This window comes from Numenius arquata, chromosome 7, assembly GCF_964106895.1.
Source record: "Numenius arquata chromosome 7, bNumArq3.hap1.1, whole genome shotgun sequence".
NCBI classification, from domain to species: Eukaryota; Metazoa; Chordata; class Aves; order Charadriiformes; family Scolopacidae; genus Numenius; species Numenius arquata.
In genome coordinates this window covers 34996654-35020319 of record NC_133582.1, presented here as the reverse complement: position 1 = coordinate 35020319, position 23666 = coordinate 34996654, and the positions used below count along the sequence as shown (strand labels likewise).

The 23666-nt window shown below is 41.1% G+C and overlaps 1 protein-coding gene across 1 annotated transcript in view; it reads right to left on the bottom strand.

The window, feature by feature from the left end:
- The window catches only part of ITGA9 (integrin subunit alpha 9), a 233601-nt gene that overhangs the window by 11882 nt on the left and 198053 nt on the right, over nucleotides 1-23666 (bottom strand). The window contains exons 24-27 of the mRNA XM_074150461.1: nucleotides 14793-14918; nucleotides 14006-14125; nucleotides 12192-12293; nucleotides 3739-3858 (exon numbers count right to left, since the gene is read on the bottom strand). Of these exons, the coding sequence (XP_074006562.1) occupies nucleotides 3739-3858; nucleotides 12192-12293; nucleotides 14006-14125; nucleotides 14793-14918 (468 nt within the window). The remainder of the gene's footprint in view (nucleotides 1-3738; nucleotides 3859-12191; nucleotides 12294-14005; nucleotides 14126-14792; nucleotides 14919-23666) is intronic.

Here is a 23666-nt window from a genome sequence, read left to right as displayed (position 1 = left end):
GGCATACAGAAACTTCAATTCACAGCATTGTCAGGCACTACTATTATTAATAGAATATTTATTGTGTTACAATATATCATGCTTCGGTTTTTCATTTGCACGGTCTATGCCAATTTTCCCCTGGTTTACACATGCATAAATCCACTAATGCCTGAAGGGGACCTTGTGCCTGCGCAGGACTGCAGTCCTGACAGCTGAGGGAAGTGTCTGTGGGACAGCTCTCCCCAAAATAATCCAGCCGCGACCACCTTTCCCTCCTGAATTGTCGCCAGTGCTTGTGAAATCACGGGCTCCTCTAGCACGGGGGTAGTTGGCCTGAAGCAAAGCAAACTCCTCTCCTGCTCTGCTCTCCACAAGCATCTGGAGGCCACCAAAGAAGTGCAGGCCAATCACCGCAGTTAAAAGCAAGATGTATTGCTGTGGGCAACCGCAGGAGAGCCCCTCCTGCTCCTCTTGCACATGGGAGACCCCAGGCGAGGTGCACGCGGGGAGGGTGAGCTGTGCTGCAGAAGAACCAGCAAAAGTAGGAGCACCTCGCCGTGGATGCCCGCACAAAGACACCGAGGATGGGTGAACAATATACAAACAAACAGCCCCAAGTGTCAGGGTAAAACTGGGCTATCCAACAAAATAGGCAAAAATGGGGCAACTCTTGCCGGCCTGCACGGCATCTACTGGAAGCCATGGAAAAGCTGCTCATTCCCTCGGAATCTGTACGGACTGAAACCAGAGGAAACATGGTGTCTACATGAAACGCTAAAGTAAACAGAGAAGCAAAGCCAGTCAAAAGCTGATCAAGCTCATGCTAAGAAGTTTGTTATGGGTGATAAACACAGCTGTGGTCTTGCACATGAATTAATAAGCTTCTGTTTGAAGTGAAACAACCAGGCATTTTAATATCACTTCCATTGACACGGATCCCTAAACTGTGCAATTTTAGATCTACAAATAATGAAATAATTACCATCCCCATCTTATTGTATGCACAGTGACCGTATTCTGATTCAAAATAGGATTTGGGGCTGGAATGTCCCTGAGAGCTCACCCCTGCTAACGCCATTAATTCTAGCAGTGTGCAATGTGGAATATTTAATCATATTCTGATATTTTCCTGCAACTTTAAGGAGCTCCTTGGTCCATCTGCAAAATACTGGCATGCTCAAGGGTTTGTCAGTTGTGTTGCACCACTCATGGCGCAGTGATGCACACCATGATCCACATCAGGCGGAGACAGTTGCTCCCAGCAAGCCCTACACTGCTGCCCGGGATCAATTCCCTTGTAATGGGTTTGCTCCAGCTCCCGCTCTGTTTTGTGTAAACAGCTGCTTCCCAGGACCACACTTTAGCTCTAATTAATTTCTTAATAAAAATATAATTTAGTTAATATTCTAGTCCTAAAATTTAGTCATTTCTAGCTCTCGCTAGTGGTTCTAAGATGCCCAAAACTCTATTTGATTCAAGTCTGTTCTTTCATTCCACAGTTAAGACTAAAACACTTCTAATATAAGGGTTTTTTTTACTTCCTCATACACAAAATTTAGGAATGACTATACGATACACTTGGCCAATTTTGTCTAACAAATATTTACAATCAGACAATTAAGATTCCTCTCTAGGACCGCAACTTTCCCATGTCAGTTTTATCTCAGACAAATTTAATACTGTCAGTAACTTTAATAAACATAGCAACTAGTGAGTGCAAGTATTACTTATGTATATTTATGTTCCAACTAAGACTTAAATGAAAATGCTGTCTGATACTAGCAGCTACACAGTTTTAATCACTTTTCTCTAAACCAAAACTTTAAGTTATTGGTTCCTTGAGTAATCCTGCAACCCTGTGGATAAAGCACTGGAGCGCAGCTGACAAAGCCTGGCTTTTACTGTCGTCTCTGCCACATCTCTGACTCTGGGCAAGGCATCTCAGCTTGCTTTGCCTCAGCACTTCAACATCTACATGCAGAGAGGGTGCCTGGTGTTAGCTATAATTATTTGTTGCTGTCACTTGGAATTTCCCACAAGTCTTTCATGCAACAAAATGGCAGCTTCTTCATGTGCACTTGAATGATCCCTATAAAATTTAAAAGAGCTCAAGTCTCAAGGTTAAGCCAGGAAGCAAAGGACTTTATTAATTCTAGTAGAGACCAAGAATTGAACTTGTGTCAGATTCTCATGGAGACTCACAGTGAAAAGTGCTTTTCCTTTTACCTTGCACATTTTCAAACAGTTCATCTAGTGCCGTCATACCTTCAGGAAATGAGCCATTTGAAATCAGTCATATAAGTATCAGCAACAGTAACTCCTATTTCAAATCTGCGTGTCATTGGGACAGAAACCCTGGGCCTCTTCCAATCTCACATTTTTCCATTCCCATGGTTACTCTGCCCGCTTAATTCCACAGACTTTTTTTTCTTTTTCCTTCACTCTTTCTGCCACAGAAAGCAAAAGCATTTCCCGCATGCCAGAAAAACAGAAGTTATGAGATATGTTAGACTGTGGTGAAACATTGTGTTCCAAGTGGAAAGCACAGTCAAATTTTGACCTGGTCAGTATATGCTTAAAAAAAAAAATAAAAAATCTTCAAAACTGACTATAAAAATACTTTAAACCTATAATCCATATAAAATTTATATAATCTATGTATAATGTAGATGTATAGCCTTTAACACAGCTACACAGACCTGCATAATCTATAATAAGCATTGCATGGCCAATTTTTGGCCCAGGTTTTTGAATCCATTTTACAGCCTCATCGCCTGCAGCAATATGTCCTTTCACAGCACATTGGGGCTGCGACCTCCCGTTTCGGCACAGCCGGCGAGCAGAGCCCGCAGCGCACATGCTGCTCAACAGTGCGAATCCGGCTGCTGGACCTCTGCCACAGGAAGCAAAATAAGGTTGGACTTGTTCCCATGTGTGCATTTGAGATTTACTTCTCTCAAAGACAGTCCCTGACCTTGACCGTGGCTTTTTAAATTTATGGATTCGTAACAGGGAACTGAGGAATGAAAACACTTGAAGCTCCTTATCCTTCATATTTACCGCAGCAGATGGCTGCTGCTAAGTGTCAGCATCAGCCCAGTTTTACCATCTAACAGCACCTGGGTACAAGAATTTTATCTTATCAGAGATGGTGTGAAGGCTGGCTTTTAACAGGTCCCGGTGCTTCTTGCTCTGGTAATGCACTTTACTCATCTGGAAGTCTTTCTTTGAGGGATCTGAAGAATTTATTGCTGAAAGTAATTTATTTAAGTTATACTCCCCTTGTCCAGGCATTTACCTCTTGAAAACAGTAGCTACTGACTGGTTTTTGCTAGGCATGCACCCAATCTTTTAGCTGGTCAAGCAAAGTTGACCTGATTTCCAAGAAAGCCTGTTGAAATCAGTGAGCCTCAGTCATCAGAAAACCATAGAGATGTACCAAGTATCTAAGTGTAAGGTAACAGCAGGTTTTTAAGAGGGAACCTCCTTTGTCCTGAAATGGTATCAGAATTTTCAACTTTTAATAACCAGGCCCTAAAAAAAATAATCCAGCTTTCCACTTCTCTACATTGTGAGTCTATCTCTGTCCCTCAAAAAAGTCTGGATATGAAAATATATTTCCTGGCCAATGGCTTCTGTAATGGACAGGTCAATTATTTAGTTCCTAAAGCAAATGGATGTTAAACGCAAGAACAAATTTAAGCTTTTTTTTCCCCAAGACTAGTCTTGGTGTTTATGTTGCATCTGTTACCTTACCTTCCATAAGAGCACAGCCAGCAACAGGAAGATGAGAATTCCCACCAGCAAACTGATGGCAATGATCCATCCGACAACATACCCACGAGGCTCCAGATTGTGCAAAGCCTCAAAGACCACCTACAAAGCAATTAGAAAAAAAATCTTTTTATGATTGGAAGTTGTATTGTTTTCTCTTGTATTAAACACATTGCATGGTGGCCTCTCTGATCATATTTCATCTGTCAAACAAATATGGAACGTGTCCTATATTTCATGCTTTCCATCTATTTTTCACAAGAGATTTAAAGCTTTCAAGTGGAGTTTGAGTAGCTATGCGTTGGATCCAAAGGATATCAGCTTCCACTACGAAATAACTCTTACCCTGCCAAGTTCCCATTCCAGACACTGAGGTAGTTCTAGTGCTGGGGCCCCAAACGTGCACAAAAGCTTGCATGAAAAAAGTCCATCCCTTGGATTGTCAGGGATTGCCATGACATCTCACATGGTTTGTCTTATTCATCGTGTTCCCAGCCCTGCCAAACACCCCGATGCTTCACATGAAACACTCGTGTATGCTGAGCTTGTTAACTTTTCTTCACAAAAAAATGGGACAACTTGCATATATCCCCATTGAATACAAATCGTCCCTGTTGTGCTTCACAGGACACATTGTGTGAAAGAGGGAAAGGCATGTGCAGTCATGGGTTCTTCTGAGAACACAGAGAGCAGTCCCCTGCTGTTCTCTTCTCTCTTTTTGTATAGCATGTATGGCAGGGAAATACATCCTACAAAGAGCTTTCCTTAACTGTCTGCGTTAAGAAGAAAATGGGAGCAAATTATATTGCTCATATACACTGCGAATTTCCAGTTTCTTATTTCAATCAAAACCAGTGCCTCAGTGGAAAACTCAAAACCAGTTCTCCTCAGTGAGGGCTATTTCCATATTAAATTTTGCAATTTAATATCCAGAAAATGGAGAGAGGGAGCAGGCATTTTTTTAAAGGTAATACGTCTGCTTTGTCTGGCTTTGTTTTGGTTTGTTTTGGAAGGTGAAGTCGTGAGGTTTCCTCCCTCTTTCACAAGCCACTTTCATAATCTTTGCTTAAAAATGTCAAAACCCTTTTCGTAATTATAAATTGTTAAATCTTTCAAACAAAACAAAAAAAAATTTGTAGGTAAAAGTGGGTGACAATCAGGAGTTAAGTGTCAGATACAATTATGCAAGCCCAAGATTAGCATCTTCAAGACCCATGAAACACTGGTTTCACCATTCAAACAGTATCATTTGTGAGACAGCAAAGGGAACACAATACCATACGAGACACATGGATGCTGAAGGTGGGCATTCAGGAAAAGGCTGCAACAGGGAGGTGATGGCAGCACTGGAGCAGGAGCCAAAGAGGCTCTGGGTTCTCCATCCTTGCAGGTTTCCAAGCCTCAGACAAAGCCATGGAGATCCTGAGCCAGTACAGGCAACAGCCCTGCTTCAAGTGGGAAATGGGACAGGACAGACTCCAAAGATCCCACTAACGAACATTTCTCTGTTTCCATAACCATATGCAGCCTCAGCAAACACCCACACAAATTACAGACATAAATGTCAGAAAGCAGGTGAGCAGGGCTATATTTTCACCGCGTTCCCATAAAGAAGTACTCAAAGATCCTTTGTCTCACTTTCACAGGCTAATGCTGATTAAGACCACAGCTCTTCTGGAGGCGGAATTTGAACACAGCTGATTTACTTATTTTTATTTTTTTTTCCTCTATTGAGGAGACAGTATCAGGCATTTCATGACGAGACATGAAAACATAACAAATGGAAGGAATGAAGCTATACATAGGTAGCATTATCCAAACATATTCCCGTAACTAGTATCACAATGCTCAAAATAGCTCTCAAACATGGACCAATTCTTCACCCAAAAAAAAAAGTTTTAGTGTTTCGGACATCAGCAAAAAGCCTTTGTCAGACTTTTTAAGACACCTTGCTGAACAGAGAAAGTTTCCTAAGCAGCAGAGTTTCCCTTGTAGCCAAGACTAGTGTAAGAGAAATACCAGACAGAGAGATCAAATAAAAATATTGTGCCTTCCTCAAATTTCTGAGCCAGCTTGGAAAGATGATCTGATGTGGCAGTTAATTTCTCATGGTTAGCATACATCTTGCAGACACAAGTTAGATGACTATTTCTTAGATGATAAGGCACTAATGTTATTTCCTTTCTGACTCTAAAAAGAAAAAACCTCCTAACATTTTAAGTATTGCCAACTTTAGTGAGAGACCTTTCAAGCAGTCCCTGGATGCAAAATGAGGTGGTGCCTTCTCTCCACTACTCAGAGAGTAAACACAACTTCCAGCACAATAGACCTGTATGCCCTTCATACTGCCAAGTGTATGAAGCTGAGCCAGAAATAGCTGCAGAGATCAAATCATACATTATCTCTACAGCAAGAGCCCCACATTTCAGGTTTGAAGCACACTGGTTAGAAGAGCTTGGCTGTAACTTTTGCAGTCACGGCTTGAGTTATAAGGGTAGAGAGCAAGAACAGCTTATTATCTATCCAGTTTCTTCTAGCAGTCTGGAATCAATGTACAAGCACAAAAAAAACCCTGTTTATGGCTTTGTGGTTTGGAGAGGAACAGGGATGTTGCACGTGTTAATGTCCTTATCCCACTCTTGCACTAATACGCAGCCACTTGCAATGAGTTTTGGTGAAGAAGCAACTAACAACCAAAAACCCAAGTCAATTCCCAATCAAACAAGACTGAGCAGACAGTCAGAGTCCATCACGTGTTGGGAGCGTCAGCAAGAAGCCAGTACAGTAAGCGGTGGGAGGCCAGGGAAGCAAGTCATCCCAGTGGGGAGGTTGGAGGCAGAGTGATGTGACTGAAGTGTGCCAGCCGCCTGCCGCTTGACCCGTTGGCCATTGCGCAATCTCTGAAAGCCAATCTCCAGTGAACCTTGAACTCTTCATCCTGTCCACCACAGAAGCACAGCCCCTACAGGGCAGCCAAGGCAGTCCCCAACCCGGCCCAGACAGATAGAGAAGACAGGGGTGATAAGAGGGACTGATGCAGAAGATAAGGGGGCTGGGGTTGGGAAAAAGAGGGCAGTGCAGGGGGCAGCTGTCTGGTTCAGAGAAAGCACATGCAACCGTTATAAAATACAGGGCGGATTCTGGCCTTGTTTTCAGACTCTGACAAAAGGCCAGGGAAAGGCCGTGAAAAACAGTTGTCTTGATGATGTACGAGGAGTTTTAGTTCCGTATTTATCTTTTGCATTTTACACTGTCCTTGTGGGATCTGAGAGCAGGGAAGCCCAGGAGGCAGCGTAGCTCGCTGTTTAGCTGTACGTAGCTCCATGTCAATCAGGTTTTACACGATGCAACTGCCCTTCTGTAAAATAACAAAGATCTGCACTCTACCGCTCATTTCTGAAATGTCGAACCTGCATGGACAAGAGCATCTACCAGTTCGTCTCCTGCCTGTGCCAAACACTTCTATATTCTGATAGTCTTGATGAATTAATTGAAAATAATCAAAATTTTATATTTTTTTAGTGGTTTTAAAATCCCTATTTCGGTAAAGTTTGTAGGCAAGAACTTAAGAAGATAACTGAGCAGGAATGTTGCAAATACTTGAAATTCATACTGTGCTGAAGCCCTTTGCAGAACAGGCACAGGCTGCTACACTGGGACTCAGAAAAAACAAGAAAAATGCTTCAGCAAAAATCTGGTTAGGAATACATAATTGCAAAACTTTCATTTCTTTTTGTTTATGTGCACTAAATTAATTTTATGCACTTGTATCATGAACCACAGCACCATGGAAGGCGTGGGGTTATAGAAAAAGAAATGCTCTTTTATTTCTGTATTATCGCCCAGAACACTTCTGGTGTTTCAAACTGCACTGCTCTGCTGGCTGACTCACCCATTCAAATACCATTATATGTGAAGGGACTTGCAGTAAAGACACCATTCTCCTATATATCTGTACATATATGCATATGCACCCCTTTTTATATATTTATTTATTTACATATACTAAGAAAAACCTTGGAAGTTCCTGAAAAATAACAAACCTGAGGTATCCTTGCTAGCTGCTTGTCTCTATCCCTGGGAAATTAACCGTATTTTATTGCTGTTGTGCATTGATCTGTTCCTTTACCCACATGCGTGTCTCTACCTGCCAGACTGCAATGTAAAGACAAGAAAATCTATAAAGGGATTGTTACAGTAACAGATGGAAATGTAAAACAACGAAATGAAAAAGGAAACACGGTGAAAACAGTAAGGCAGCAAATAACTCCATGGAAAGGGGGCTGCAAAGCTGCTGGAGGAAGCACACATCCGACTCCAGCCAGGCTACCATGTGCCCATCTCAAAGGTAAGCTGGAGAGAACGGGTGCCTGAAAACACTGAGTGTTTCTCAAAGGCAAAAGGGAGGGGGTGGTGGGTTGCTGAGTGGAAGAGGTATCCCCGTGTGCATTAAAAAAAGGCTGGGATGGCATAAGAACTGTCTAGTACCACAGGCTGCTCCTTCTAACACAGATACGCAGAACAGGCCGAAGCCAGGGGTCCTCTGCGCCACTGGCAGACAACTAAAGCTTAGATGTGTGAATATGCATTTAAATCTCTCAGCATATAAATATGCATATGAAGACCTCTCAAAAACACCTTGTAGGTCTTCACAACCATAAACTTAATTTTTTAAAGTTTTTCTTTTTTATTGTTGTTTTCCCCAAAATATATTTGCTTATCATCAGATACATAAACACACCTAAATCAGGGTGTAAACATACCTTTATCAGGAAGCATAGCAGTAGGGTGAGGGGTAATGGTTTGAAACTGAAAGAGGGGAGATTTAGATTAGATATTAGGAAGAAATTCTTCACTCTGAGGGTGGTGAGACACTGGCCCAGGTTGCCCAGGGAAGTTGTGGCTGCCCCATCCCTGGAGGGGTTCAAGGCCAGGCTGGATGGGGCTTTGATCAACCTGGTCTGGTGGGAGGTGTCCCTGCCCAGGGCAGGGGGGATGGAACAAGATGATCTTTAAGGTCCCTTCCAACTCAAACCATTCTATGATGCTATAAATCCCAAGCAAAAAAAAAAAAAAAAATTAAAAAAAAATCCATGTAGGGCAACCACTTGCTTGTGTTGAATTAAACTTGGAGTGACTGGGCTGAAAATGAGAGAACAGTGAACTCTACCCAGGAGGAAAGAAAGGTTCAAAGGCTTGATGAAGCATACCTGTGCTGAGGTGACAGCACCAGACAGCTATACGGTAGCCTTCGGCTTTACAGGGTGCTTTGTTGCAGGAGCTACCTGCATTTTATCTGGGGTTCCCCTTTTGTCTATTGAGCTTTGCGTTCCCTGACTTTCAAGACAGGGAGACTCAGAGGTATTTGGCTGATTTTGACATAGTGAAATCCGTCGTATTCTTCCCTCCACACTGGCACTCACAGAGGGAAGGAAGTCCTTTTGCTCCTTAAGAGCACTCCTCCTCCTGCACACAAGCAGCGAGCACACGATCCGAATCCTAGGATCTGGTATGTGACCACCGCGGTCTCATGGAGCTTATTGTTGGTTTTGCCTCACACGCAGAGAAGAAGGAGCCAAACCTTCATTGAAACCCATATGCTCAAGAAAAGAAAGTATGCCTCCTGAAAATACCATGCCATCGGTTTCAGCCAGTATATACTCATGTTAATACAACTGTCATCACAGAGCCAGATCCAAACTCTGCTCACCTTCTTCATGTGATTTGTTCACTATAAGAGTTCAAACAGCCTACTGTAACCAGAGCCAGAAAATATATTCTTCCAAATCACATAAAACCAGATCAGATCCCAATCCAGAGAAACTATTTATGAAAATTGCATAAATGCTTCTTTTTAAAAAATTTGTTAATTTTGAAGACAGTCTGCTACCCAACTTACTGATATTTACATAAGCTTTTGCAGCTGACTTAGAAATCGCCTGCTACAGTTTCTGCCAAAGCTGATATTTATATGGGTGGTCCTGGGACCACTGGTACTTCTTACACTAGCATGACAAATACCAGTCTCCCATTTCCTTTTGTCTTCTTTACAGGTAGTTTGCACTCCGATACTGTCCGGTATATTGTAAAAGTGCCCAGTGAAGTAAGAGCACCTGGTTCTAAAGAACCGTTTAAATGGCTAATAAGTCTACATATAGCTGTAGAAAGCAAAAAGGCCTTTTCAAATTCACCATGATAAAGTATTTAAGAAAATATTTTTCATTGTTAGAGAACGCTTTCATAAACAGACTCAAAGGAAGTCCATGCACAACTGTTCAGAAGGAGCTGGTATCCAAACAGATATGGTGCCGCAGTCCACGGTCAATGAAAAGAATACAGGATGAGTTTTAAAAAGGAAAGGAAGAGTATGAACAAAGACTTTTTATCTCTCCTGTCTCTACTTCCAGCTGAATAGCTGTGGCTTGCAATGAGTGCTATTCCCTTCTGCATTCCACAAGAAAAGAGAGAGGGGAAAAATGAAGACCTTGAGCCAAACCACGTCTTAAATTTTTCCCTGAACATGACCCTAGGCAAAACATACAGCAATGGTGAAGCCAGCAGACATATGGAAATAGCATAAAGGAAAGAGCAAATGGCACCCACATTAGAAAAGACTTGAAATTACAAATTGATGTTACATGGCTACAACATGTCAAGCATGCTCCTTTACAGCTAGGGCTTCCCAGAACTAGGAGCAAGCTCTTGTTTGAAGATTAATATAGCTTCCCAGCACACACACTGCACTTCATAATCATTGCAGCTCAAGGCTTGATGAAAAGCTTTCTGGGAACAGGAAAAGGACAATGTTGGCGTTTTCTGTTTGTGTTTTTTTTTTTTTCTTTCTTTTTTTTTCCTCCAAGCATTAGATAACAATGAAATACAGCAGAGCTTGCATTCCTAGATAAAAGCATATCTAAATTTTGAACACTGAATAATAAAATCCCACACATTTCACATTGTGCCGATCATTCTCAGAGATTCTAAAACCATTTACAGATCAAAATATTTGGCAGAGAGATCTGGCTTCTTGCATTTCAGTTGGGGCATGGGTGTCACATTAAGGTGTTACTTCAGTCATTAATGAAATTTTGCCATAAAATTGCAAGGTTTGCTTTGTGCAAACTGCAGAACTAAAGAGAGATCAAGCAATGTACTAAAAATCAGGGCTGCAGGTCTCTTATAAGGCACATTCTTAGGGAAGGCTAGCTATGCTTTTCATTTCAGCTGCCAAGCCTATTTTTTAATGTTCTTTAGAATGGTCCAGAAACCTGACAAAGAAAATAAAACAGAAGGGAAAAAAATTGGGAGTTCTGTCATATACAAGAATTTCTTCTTCTGACAGGTCTAATAAAACAGAAAGTTATGTCTAGGGTTGCAGACATGATGGTGGAGAAGATGGTAACTGTAGTGGTATTTCTACTTTCAGACAGAAGGCAGTAAGTAGATGCAGGTTCAACTCTTCCTTTGCTTGTAGGGTTTTAAATCCAGTATCTCTGAGATAAGTGCTTTAACTTGGGATATCAGTGTATTCCAAAAGTGTGTTAAACTCAATGCTCTCTCAAACCTTAGTACCACTCACTGAAATAGAGCCAATGAGAGAATGCTTTCACGGGCTGAGAAACTGAAAGTAATCCAGATTACCTCTGATCCTCATGTGAGAGAGAAATAAGAAATGAAACTTTGAAATTTCACCAGGCAAAAAGAAAGCTGAATTTGGATGTGGCCCCCATTCAATTTTCATATGCAAGCATTAGGCAACTTGGTAGTAGGAAACCAAAGCCATCACCTCCTCCTTGTGAAGGTGGTCCTGTACAGTTCTACTTACTGCCAAAACTACACAGTGAATTCAGCTTCAACTTCAATATTTCCCCTTCAATTTTCAATCCAGCCTCATGCAGATCAACATAAAAAGCAGCATCAGGCCATACATGAATTCCATCAGCTCAGCACACGGGAATAGTTAAAGAAGTTTCTGAAAGTTTAGACTCCTTTGCCCATTTGCACAGCTCCCAAAATATCACTAACACTTCTAAATATTTCATACTGGCACATCTGAAAAGACTTTGCTGAGGTTTCAAGTCTCTGCTAGGTTTTCAAGGAAAATCTGAATTAGATTAAAGCAGATGTTAACCCTAGGATGGGAAACTAAACCTAATTTTGGCACAAATACCTCAAGGGCATTACAATTTTGGCTAGTACAACACAGATCCTCCTGCTCCACATGACATTATTCACTGTAATGGCACGGTTATCACAGAGAGCAAAACCACAGAAGTACAGTTCACAGCACTGCTAGTCTAGCCAGACAAAATTTGGGCACTCTCATGGGCTAGCCCAGCCCAAGCCCAGTCACAAATTTCAGTTTGCATAGTGCTCTCAAAGATCTCTACCACACTGGGACCAGGAAACCTTTCTCTGTGGGTTTATTTACTTACCGGTTTTTCTTCTGGGCTCCCACTGGGCACCTCCACAACTCTGAGGTCAGGGTCCACCCGCACCTTTGCCCTTGTGACGAACTGGATGACTGATGAACTGTCCTGAGAAGTGAAAAGAGGAAGAATTGGATCTGGGGGTGCAAAAAAGCCCCAAACAGCAACAAAAAAAAAAAAACAAACAAAACCATCAAACATTTGCCAGTGTAATAAACATATCTAGATAATGCTTCGCAGAGGCTGGGTTGAGTGTTTAGTCCTACCCTGGTTAAAGCCCTGCTTTGAAAAAATATACCTTACGCCCATAACAGACAGACAAAACCGAGCCCATTACCTCAGATTAAAACAAAATCAGGTATGTTGGACTTTAAACACATCATTTGTATTTGGCCTGTTAATGTTTCCCACATTTATTGCAAAAGACACAACACCGCCAGTCAAACACAGGCAGGCTCAATATTAATCATCAAAGAAAAGTTCCTATTTGTTTTTCAAGTGAACAGAAAAAAGATATGTGAAACCTGGGATAAACTCAAGTATATCCCAAGATGAAAACTTCTCAATTATTTGAACCTGTGCACTGCCATATTATCTTAAATACTCAACACACACCTCCCCTTATTAATATATATTTCTTTTATATTTTACACAGTGCATTTTAAACAGGCACATTCCAATAAGTTGGCATTTCAACTCATCGGTTAGTCTCTTGTGTGCTGTCCACCTTGCGGACAGTAGGTGATAAGTAGCAAATGGCATGTACTGGTGATACTGACCCAAAACCATGTGTAAGCACTGTATGTCTTTTAAAGAAGTGTTGCTAATGGCCATCTTGGAAAGGACGCAGCAGACAGGATGAATCATGGCTATTCCCAGGACTGAATTTCCCAGAAGCATGCTCTGTGTGCACTTGGTTACTTGCTTACATATTTCAACATTCCTATAAGCATGTAACAAATAGCCAAAACCTCTGGCCTTGCCTATATTTTCTGTTTTCAAATATGAACAAACATTAGCAGGCTGGTTGGTTTCAGCTGAAAAAGCTCGGGGCTGTCAATGTCTTTAGGAACTGCTTTCTAATAAGGGCTCTCCGCAATGCTTTTAGTCTAGCAGTTATCAAAGATAAGGTAATGTTAGTAGGCTCATGTTATCAGCTTTCTCCTCTGATTATCTTATACCCTCATGATCTTACAGCATCTTGCCACAATTACACAGTAAGCATTTTTGTAAGTATAGGAAAACTGGTCCAGACACAGTAAATCACTAGAAATTTAAAAGATTTGCTGTCTCATCCAGTGGCTTCAGAGAAGACAGGAATTAACTTGCAATCATTTTTTTCTTGTCACAATGTCAAGCTCAGCATTAATACGGCCGTGATGTATCTTCTTGGAATAATAATCATTTTAGGTAAAAAATTACAAAAAACTGCCATGTCTCTGTTTATACAGAGGGAATAACAGATAGTTGGTCACAAATTACATGTACTTACTCTACTTTTTATTTTTCAGAATGAAGACTTTTGGAAATAATTTCAACTTTCTGAAGTCTTACACCATGGCCTCAATTAAGGCCTCATTTGTTGTTTCTCAGTGTATAAATTTCTGAACTTAATTTATTTCTGCTTTAATGGCTAATGGGTAAGAACTAGGATTAACACCTCCATACACACTGTTGATAAATAGATCTGTTTTCTCTGACACCATGACTTTTTTATAACACACTAGTAAAGAGCAGAAGGAATGCAACTCTTGAGTCCATCGACGCACATAAGCATACTTAAGTTGGTATTTAAGACAAGCTACAAAGGAAGAACATACCTTCTTCAGTATCTCGGTATTCAGTAGCGTGTAGATACTTAAATCACAGGACTCTGCTTTTGCTAATGAGCTTAAGTTGCAGCGTATAATTAAGCAGGACCTGCCTGGTCTTTCACAGTCCTACAGGAAATATGGAAAAAGCTGTTAGGCAAAGGAGGAAAAAATTCAGTGACAAATTGTTTGACAGCAAACACACCAGCTGACTAAGTTACATAGTAAAATGCTAAAGCACAGCACTCCTACACTGAAATAGCAGCAACTTTCAAGACCTGAAGACAACTAGATAGAGACCTGCATGAAAACAAGCCAGGTAAAATTAAGCTCTCTACAGAGCTGCTGAGCCAGGGGAGCACCTGGGGCCTGGAGGAGCGGGGCCACCACCACACATCAGCCCTCTGCATGGGGTGAGTGCTAAGCACAGCACGGGGTCTGCTGCCCTACGTGCTGTTGACAAATCATGGGAGCGAGGGCTCTCATCACCAAGTGTGACCGTGCTGCCACATCAGGCAACTCCCTCCCCACTGCGCTTCCTGAAACTTCCTATTTCCATTTAAAAATCAGATGATTAGACTACATGATTTGAGAGGTCCCTTCCAACCTAGGCCACTATATGATTCTATGATTAAAGTCACTAAATCTCCCCGCAGCACAACATCATTATCAGTATATATGCACCGAACAGCTGCTCCACAATGAACTATCTGCTTGAATTCTTCATGCAAAGCCATGCAAAGTCTTTTGTAAGACACATTGTATGTTCAGGTTTGCCGTAAGTCGACTTTCTTACCAATACTTTCCTGCCAGACTTTGTGAAAAAAGCAAATATTGTGTGGAAAATGTTTTCATTCTCTTGAGGAACAACGCATGGGCTGGGGTTTCTGTGAAAAGAACAGCTTCCTTTGTCCTGACCGACCTGCAAGCACAATTATAAATTACAATTATTATTCTGAATTAAACTAAATGACACAAGAAGGTGGGATTAGCCTGTCCATAAAATACACCTACATCTGAGCTGGCTGTCTGGACTCCCATTAATAGTCAAAAGACAGAAATAAGGACTTTGAGAGTCAAATAATCATAAAGAAAGTATCTAAAGTAAGCCAGACAAACCATGCTCTGGAAATGCTTGTCTCTCTTGACTGGACGGGATATTAATATATCTAACCTAGCTCACATGTAGGTGTCTGTGTTCTACATGTCTGGAGATAGAGAAAGAGGAGAAAAATCTCAGTGAAAGATATAAATCACCACACAACAATTTAAGTCAATTGTATTACCCTGTGTATTACCTTTTTTGTAACTGTATTATTTGATGCTTTGGCCAGTTTGACTGTTTCACAGTTTCTATCAAAACTAAATGAAAACTTTGTAAATGCACAAGCCTGGACAGCAAATTTGTTCTTTTACATTCAGCATAAATAGTACAAAATTAAACTTTTAGTATCATTAGCTTATTCACTTGTCCAGAAAAGTTGATGCTTGAAGCAAGTGAAACATACCAAGCTTTGATCTTCAGGCAAGATAACCTTGCACTAGAAAACCCTTCTCAGTTTTTGCAGCTTAGGAATATTCACTGAAGAAAACCTATTGGCATTTCATACAAACTATGACAACAAAGTATCAGCAGGTTCCTCCTGCCACCATCCTTAAAACCTGTAAGAGTGAGGAAGAGGGAGATTTTTCCATAAGTCGACAAGTGACATTCTTACACAATCTGCTGTTGGCCTCCCCACATCCTCTACTCTGAGAGGAAGAAAACTTGTGCCTTATTCAAATCACATATCCTTGAAAAATGGAGAAAAAGAGTTGCTATAGATATGAAATTACTGCATGCTCTGAGTCCAGTTTTGCACTGAACAGTTTATAGCTGTTAGCCAAAGTATTGCCAAAAAAGGAACCCCAAAGGTCTATCTAGATCTTAAATGCTATTTTCCAGACAAGTGATGTCTATGTCTCTTGGTAAGATAAACTTTTCTGCTTCATTGGCCTGCAAGCTCTTCATAATCTGTTCTTTGATGTATGTATTTATAACCTGTCTTTACGTAATGTGTCCTTACATTCCCAACAGATACAGGCACAGGTAGCTTCCTGCAGTTTAGTCTCCTAGGGATCAACTGAAAATTAAGACTACAATGTTCTCCATTTGTCCAGATCACCTGGAATAAGTTTTCATTATTTATTGTAGGTAAGAGATTCACAAAGTAAATTGACATTTATTTTCTTTAAACTTTCACATGGGAATTAAATCCAGATCAACTAGAAGGTTTATGTTAAATTAAGAACAGCAAAGAGTCAAGATCTATTCAGTACTTGCTCTTTCTTCCTGAAAGTTTGCATTACCAGACACTTGGACAGATGTCATTAGATTCATGCAAGAGATACAGAAAGGACGGTATGAGCTTCTGCGCTACCCCAGCTTTTGGCGTACTCTCTAAATAGCCCTGCTTTACATCCTGTACAAATATGGTGTAAGAGCAAATGAAAGAAAGATCTCACAAGACTAAAAGGAATTATCTGGCAAGAAGCAACATAAATCTGGTCCTTTCTTCTCCAAGTGACTATCTTTTCTTAAACCGAAGCCTGGCTACATCTTGTCCTTTTTAAAACACTTGACCTGATGCAGAGAAAGGCACCTCCAGAGGACTAAGTCTGAATTTGGAAACACCCTTTCCTCTCTGCCAACTATACAGAAATCCTACACAAGGCGGATACTAAATTCAGTGTTTCAGCCCGCATTAGGAGAGACATATGCAAGGACCGAGCACCTCCTGTCACCTGCGCTGCTCGGGAACAGACCAGCAGGTCACCTACTGCCTGTTTAGTTGCCAAAGGCAGATACAACTTCCCAGAAGGCAAAGGCTTCTACAGGCAGACTTGGCCTGTAGAATTTGGGGGAATTCAATCAGGCAGAAATCAGTTCATATTCATCTGTGTATCTGTGATGAATCAGTGCATCCTGACAGCCGGCGGGCAGGAAAGGATTCAAGGCAGCTGAGAAGCACTCAGGTTTTTTTAGCGCTCTTAGAAACAGAAGCAGCACAGAACTAGGAAAAAAGTAACAAAAAACTTTTAAATGGGTGGATCATGCTGAGGTAGAAGGAAATTCAGCCTTTCCAAAGGACTGGCCACAGGGGTTTTTTTTGTTTGTTTGGGGTTTCTTGTTTGTTTTGTTAAGGTGACTGTCAGACACTTACATTTCACACCATCTCTTATTTTCCTCAATTTTTATATACATAAAGAGAAGGTTCAGTCAACCAGTCAGATGAAGCTACTGTAACTTTTCATGAAACTTTGTTTTCAATGAAAAATTCAGCTCTGGGAAATCAACCTGTTGAAGAAATTCTTAGCACAAAGCTCCTGCCTGTGTTATGCCGAGACTGAACTGCATCTCTGAAATACAAATCAGGATTTGGCCTCATGCGTGAGCCTCTCCTTGTTCAAACATGGTGCTACCCCAGCCACCTGCTTTTCTCCTTGTGACCAACCCCATAATCTGGTACACAAAGAAGAAAATTTCTGGTGAAGTTTAAGGGCGTGAGCAAACAACTGTGCAAGTCATTGATATGGAGTAGGCAGCCAGGCTCTTTGTCAAAGACTTGGAGTTTCAGGGTACGTGAGGTTACTAGAGCTTTTTGGAAATTTCCATGTGGTCTCAGCAGCGTATAAATAGAAAAGTACTATCCCCAGAGTGATCTTCCCAGGGCCTGGGATCTAGCATCTCACAGAAATAGCAGAAGGGGGTTTTCAGACCAGTGCAGAGGATGCGGAAAGAGATATGCGTTGCCTTTGTACTCAGTACAAAGACTATACAGAAGCCACAGAGAAAAGTCAATGTCCAACTCCCAACACAAACAAACAACAACAAAACTGGGGCAGGGGGAACAGAAGGGAGGGTCTCTTAAATCCTGCATTAAGACAGCAGCTTGGGAAATAAAAACCCTGTCCTGAGTGACGTAGCAAGCAGGAGGAGCCCCGCAGCCTTTCAGGGACGGACTTCCAAGGAGCTGTGTCAGAGCTGTCTCTGCTGAAGGTTGTTTCATTTTGTTTTCCAGAAGGTACTTCTAGAAACTTCTCGTTTTAAGTCCTGTATAAAATCATTTGTGGTCTGGTGCTCTGGCAATACAGTTAAACCTCCCGTACTGGAAGTGTACCTAAAATCTGTACCCAGGCAGTTGTAGACAAAGTCTCCGTTAGCACATTACATAGGCCAAACAAAAGGGTGAACCAGGCTAATAACTGCATGGCGTTCTCAGCACCCGATGCCCATACTACATACCTCTCTAACTTACTCCGTCTGGTCCCGTGGCCTGAATGTGCTGCAGCCACAGATGAGTGTTAAGTGCACTCCTCAGCTGCGCCTTTGTATTTCTTTTGCCCCAAAAGGAATCCAGTTTGTGCGCTCTGCGATGTGAATCACAGCTCCCTGCAAGGGGAGGGCTGGGGATTTCACTTTAAAAGCTTACTTCTGTACTGAACTAAGACGCTAATAAAGGAGCACTCTAAGGCACACTTTGGTCTTCAGCCTAGCAGAACATCTGCAAATGGTGATGACACTCAAGGTGCGTGAAATACACATTATACTTGCTTGCTAAGAACAAGTTTTCAATTTTTTTCACCCAGGAATGTGGATATTACATTAACTCCTGTAAGTACAACTCCTGGAATTCATAGTTTGTTATGTACTAGAAAGGTTAGATTTCTACATAAGTAAACCCATCTGGATCAAAAAAGCTACAATCAGTCTTGACGATACAAAATTTATCCATATATAGAAGTTATATATTTATTTATTTTTAATCTGACCTAGCAGATTTCATTGAACAGTTTTATGTTGCAGAAAAAATGACATAAAAATAATTTCAAAGGGCTTAAATTATTTTCTACTTTTTCTTCTTCTTGTCTAGATAAAATAGTCACATATATAATGAGTTTTTTCAGGGTAACAGCTTAAAATTTTTGTAACAAAACTAACTATTATCAACTACTGATCCTAACCTTCAACTCCTGGAAAACCTTTCCAATTAAAAAAAATTATCATCTTTTTGCAAAGAAATTACATTTTCAGATTTTTAATTCTAAAGTGAAATATTTGTAGAGGGGTGGTTTGAACCTGAACATTTTGGAAAAAAACTTTTCCACAAAGTTTATAACTTGATATATTTATTATGATTTTTCATTGTTCTAATGAGAACGAAGTGTGTTTTGACCAGCTTGAATAATGTCTTCAACTTTCATGTGAGGAGAACCCACACAAGTTTTTACTGATAATGGTTATTTTTACCAGGCTGTCCATGTGTAGGGCTGTTCTCATCCTCTAGGAACATCTTCTCACAGGCTGTAAAACACCTATCATCAACGCAATGTGTATTATTTTTTTTTTCTAGTTTTTATCTCAAGTTCAAAGGCACTTTTGTCAAACTGCTCAGCCCCAACATAAAAAAAAGAAAAAAAAAAATCACTCTGATATTCCCATTGTGGAATACCGGAGTGATTAAAGGCAGTACAGCCTGTATTCAGATCTCACCTGCATTCCTGAACATTGCTCGATGCCAGAACAGCCATCTATGATTATCAAGAGTGGGATGTTATTGTTGGGTGCCTCACTTAGACACCTGGTCAGGCCTGCCTCCAGAAGGTGGACATGTGACATTTTTTAAAATTACCAGCTTTTATAGACTTTTGGCTGGACATCTAAAAATCTAAGGGACTGAAAATCACTACTCAGTCATGATATGAGTATTTGCCTATTGGATTCAACACATGTGCATATACATGGAACATGCATCAAGACAAAGAGATATAAGCCAGAATATTTGTACTGCACAGACTGGAAATGGCACCTTGCATAACAGGCCTCTAAAGGTTACCATAACTCTACAATGGTTAACGTTACTACTAATCTACCATTCTACTAATCTACTCATCTACCATCTGCAGAAAAGCAGAATGTCCCTTATGTTGCCTACCCTACCCCGAAAAGGCCACACATTCAGCAATAAGTCAGTCTCTAGCTTTGCTGATTTACTGGAAGTTGTTGCCCCCTGAAAGAGCCCGTATACATGCTTGAGAGACAGCGTTTAAATAGGACAGCCTATACAATGGGTTACTCTGCCAACTTTTTGTCATCAGCAAAAATCACTAAGCTTCTCAGAGACAAGACGTAACCACTGGAGGAAGCATGTGCATTACTTCATGCTTTAAAAATGCTGTATCTGCAACAAGGAAGAAATTCCCACCAGACTTCTTTAGTGGACTCCGAATATTTGAGAAGTCTTATGGAGAAGGGGCAAACCCATAAAGTAGCAATGATTTTTAATCATATCAGATTACATCACCCTTAAGACAAAGTGGCAGGAGAATATTTCAGAGTGAAACAGTTGTATGTAAAACGTAGCATGTACAATCCACACATGCTGCATCCTAAAAACCTGCAGGATATTTCGAGGTGCTGGAGCGAGTGCAGAGGAGGGCAGCGAAGCTGGTGAAGGGCCTGGAAGACAAATCATATGAAGAGCGATTGAAGGAGCTGGGACTGTTTAGTTTGAGGAAGAGGAGGCTGAGGGGAGACCTCATCACTCTCTACAACTACTTGAAAGGACACTGTAGAGAGGTTGGTGCTGGGCTCTTCTCACAGGTAATTAATGACAGAACAAGAGGGAATGGCTTCAAGCTCCAACAGGGTAGGTTTAGACTGAACATTAGGAAAGAATTTTTCACAGAAAGAGTGGTCGGACATTGGAACAGGCTGCCCAGGGAGGTGGTTGAGTCACCATCCCTGGATGTGTTTAAGAGCCGTTTAGATGTGGTGTTGGGGGATATGATATAGGGAAGAACTTTGTAGTGTAGGGTAGATGGTTGGACTCGATGATCCCAAGGGTCTCTTCCAACCTGGATGATTCTATGATTCTATGATTTAATAGGGCTGTCTGTGAATAGCACGTTGAACACAGGGATCATCCTCTCTAAGCTTCTCTGCACATGTAGGGATTTATCAGAATACATGGGATGGGCTTGGCACTCCAACAAGATGGTACCAGTGCAAGGGGGACAATCACCATGGGTTCCCCTGGGAACACAGGGCTGCCAGTAAAACACTTCCCGCATTTCTAATCCAGGTCAGCCATGGGTTTCGGTGGTTTGAAGCTTCTAGGAGATATAATGCACCTGCTGCCTCAGCACATTCCCTCTACTATCAGCTCTGTCCCACACCTTCAGGGTGCTCATAACATCATTTCTGTTCGTGTGTAGCTACTCTCAGAACATGACAATTTCTAGCAAGACTTTGAGGCCTTAAGAAATTGTTGAGGTTTGTTCGCAAACACTTAAAGGCTCAGGCCATACCTACTGCCTGTAACATAAACCTCACAGGCAGACTGAAAGCAGTGGTCCCTTCTAGACTTAACCTCAACCTGTTTAACACGCATCAAAGGTGAGATCCTCCCTTTTTTCAGAGCCTCGTATCCTGCATGAGATGTCAACCTGAAAGAGGGAAATGAAATACAATTTCCAAAGAGTTGGCTGGGAAGGTCATCTGAGGACCAAGCACAGGGAAGTGGAAATTAGCAGTTGGCATGGGGTTAAGCATGTTCATGTGATAGGAGTCACTCGGAAGAATGAGGCTGAAAACCAAGAGAAAACTAGCTGTTGCTTCCAACGAAGTGTTAAGTACAGTCTCCCTGCTGCATTGCTGCATATGAGAAGGCAAGGGCTAATCCCGTATTTAATGACCGGCATTTTACAAGACAAACAGGCAAGCAAACGTCTATTTTCAGTTCATTCTTTATAGACAACACTAGACTCCCACACTAATGCATAAGGATTCATTATGGTATTAAAATCTAAAGTTTCCAGGCTCTTCCAGTAAGCCTGATTCCCCTCTAGAGCTAAATCATCAGCAGTTATTAGTGAGAGCCTGGAAGCCAGCAGAATTAAGCTGACACAAAGCAAGTGTGAAGGTGGAATTCAGCTGTGAGTGAGTGTAATGGAACCAAACCCACATCTGATCATGGAAAAAGTGTGAGGGCAAGCTCAGGGAAAACATCGTGAGACACAAGATATTTGGAATGGCAATTTTGGCTGCATGAAACAAGGTCAAGGTCTGAACACAGATCAGTCATTTCACAAAATTGTTAGAATTGTTCAACTCCAAAATGGATGCCTTTCTCATCAGTCCCGGGGTATACTGGCTCCAAAGGACATTTTGGCCGTAGTCTTCTTGAAATTGCTGCCAGATAATTTTTACATATTTCTCCTTTCTTACTATTTTTTTTTTTTTACTGTTTTATTTATGTACACATGCCTAATCAGTGGTTCAAGTTTTCAAACTGGATAATAAATAACAGATCCACTTTTGTTTGTCTTTGTTGCTAACCATAGCACGTTCGTCCTAATATTATGGAAAAATGTATGCATGCATCCTGATTCAAAGATACTGATTCACCCTTTAGTAGGTGAACAGAGATTAATTGATAGGCATGGTTAAGCTAACATGTCACACACACTGAGAAAAAAAGGGTACTCACAAGAAATTCCAGACAAGGTCAGACTTTCAACAGTAGACAAATAAGTTCTGTATATATATATTATCTGAGTACTTGCTCCATATGCCAAAAATGTTTAATATTCACAGATAATGAAACATGTTTGAATTAGAGCAGTTTTGTTGATTCTGGCAATAAATTTAGAGCCACTGAAACAACAGAAAAGAATTTTTTAAATTAACCCATTTTACACAACCCTTGGAAGATTTCAACTAAAAATAGCAGTGCTGTTAAAAAAATGCAGTACTCCACAAATCAAATAGGAAAACTTACATGGCCATGTGAGGCAAGATTTAAACAGCAAAGTGGAGATGCTAAAGCATTAAATTAGGAGAGAGGAGCATCCCACCACAGCTCTGGCTTCTGCTTCTCCAGCCAAAAGGAGAACACCAGATGCATGTTTGGCATAAATCTGCACTAACCTGATTGCAACGCCTGTAGATGTTTTCCTGACACACTTAACCCTGCAACTTAATTAGCTAACCTGTTAACCAAGTTTGATCAGCATAATCCTGCAACATTTGCCTGGTCTTGGCCCTCTAACCACTTTAGACATACTTAGCAGCAATCCCCAGAAGCACTACTCTCAAGAACTCATACTGCCTTCCCAGTTTAGTAAGAAGAGCAAAGATACTATGATTTGAAGTACCTAACTTACAAGACCGTGGCTTACTAGACAGAGGGTACCACCACAGGTACAAAGTGAGAAGAAAGACTGACCACTCCTATGATTTATCCACAGAAGGTTCAGGGCTAAGAATGAATAAGCACCACCTTACATGGAAACCAGTTTACCTCTAACATCCATGTGCTCCTTATATATCAGCCTTTAACAGTTGAAATCCAAAACAGAGTCATAGGTACATTTCCTCTCCCTATGATGAACTGCGAAGTGCTTAATCAACACATGAGGTGGTAAATAAATCTCAAGGTACATCTCTAAAAAGCCCCTGAGATCACTTGGAGTTTAGTGGTCCTTCAGCTAGGTTACACCTATCTCCAGCACATCCCCTTCTATAGCCTTCTCTATTCACGCACAAACCACAAATAAACCCATGGTTTTTCTTTACCTAATTGTTGGACTTTCCTCATGGGCTGTGTTGATGTTAGGATGAAAAGCT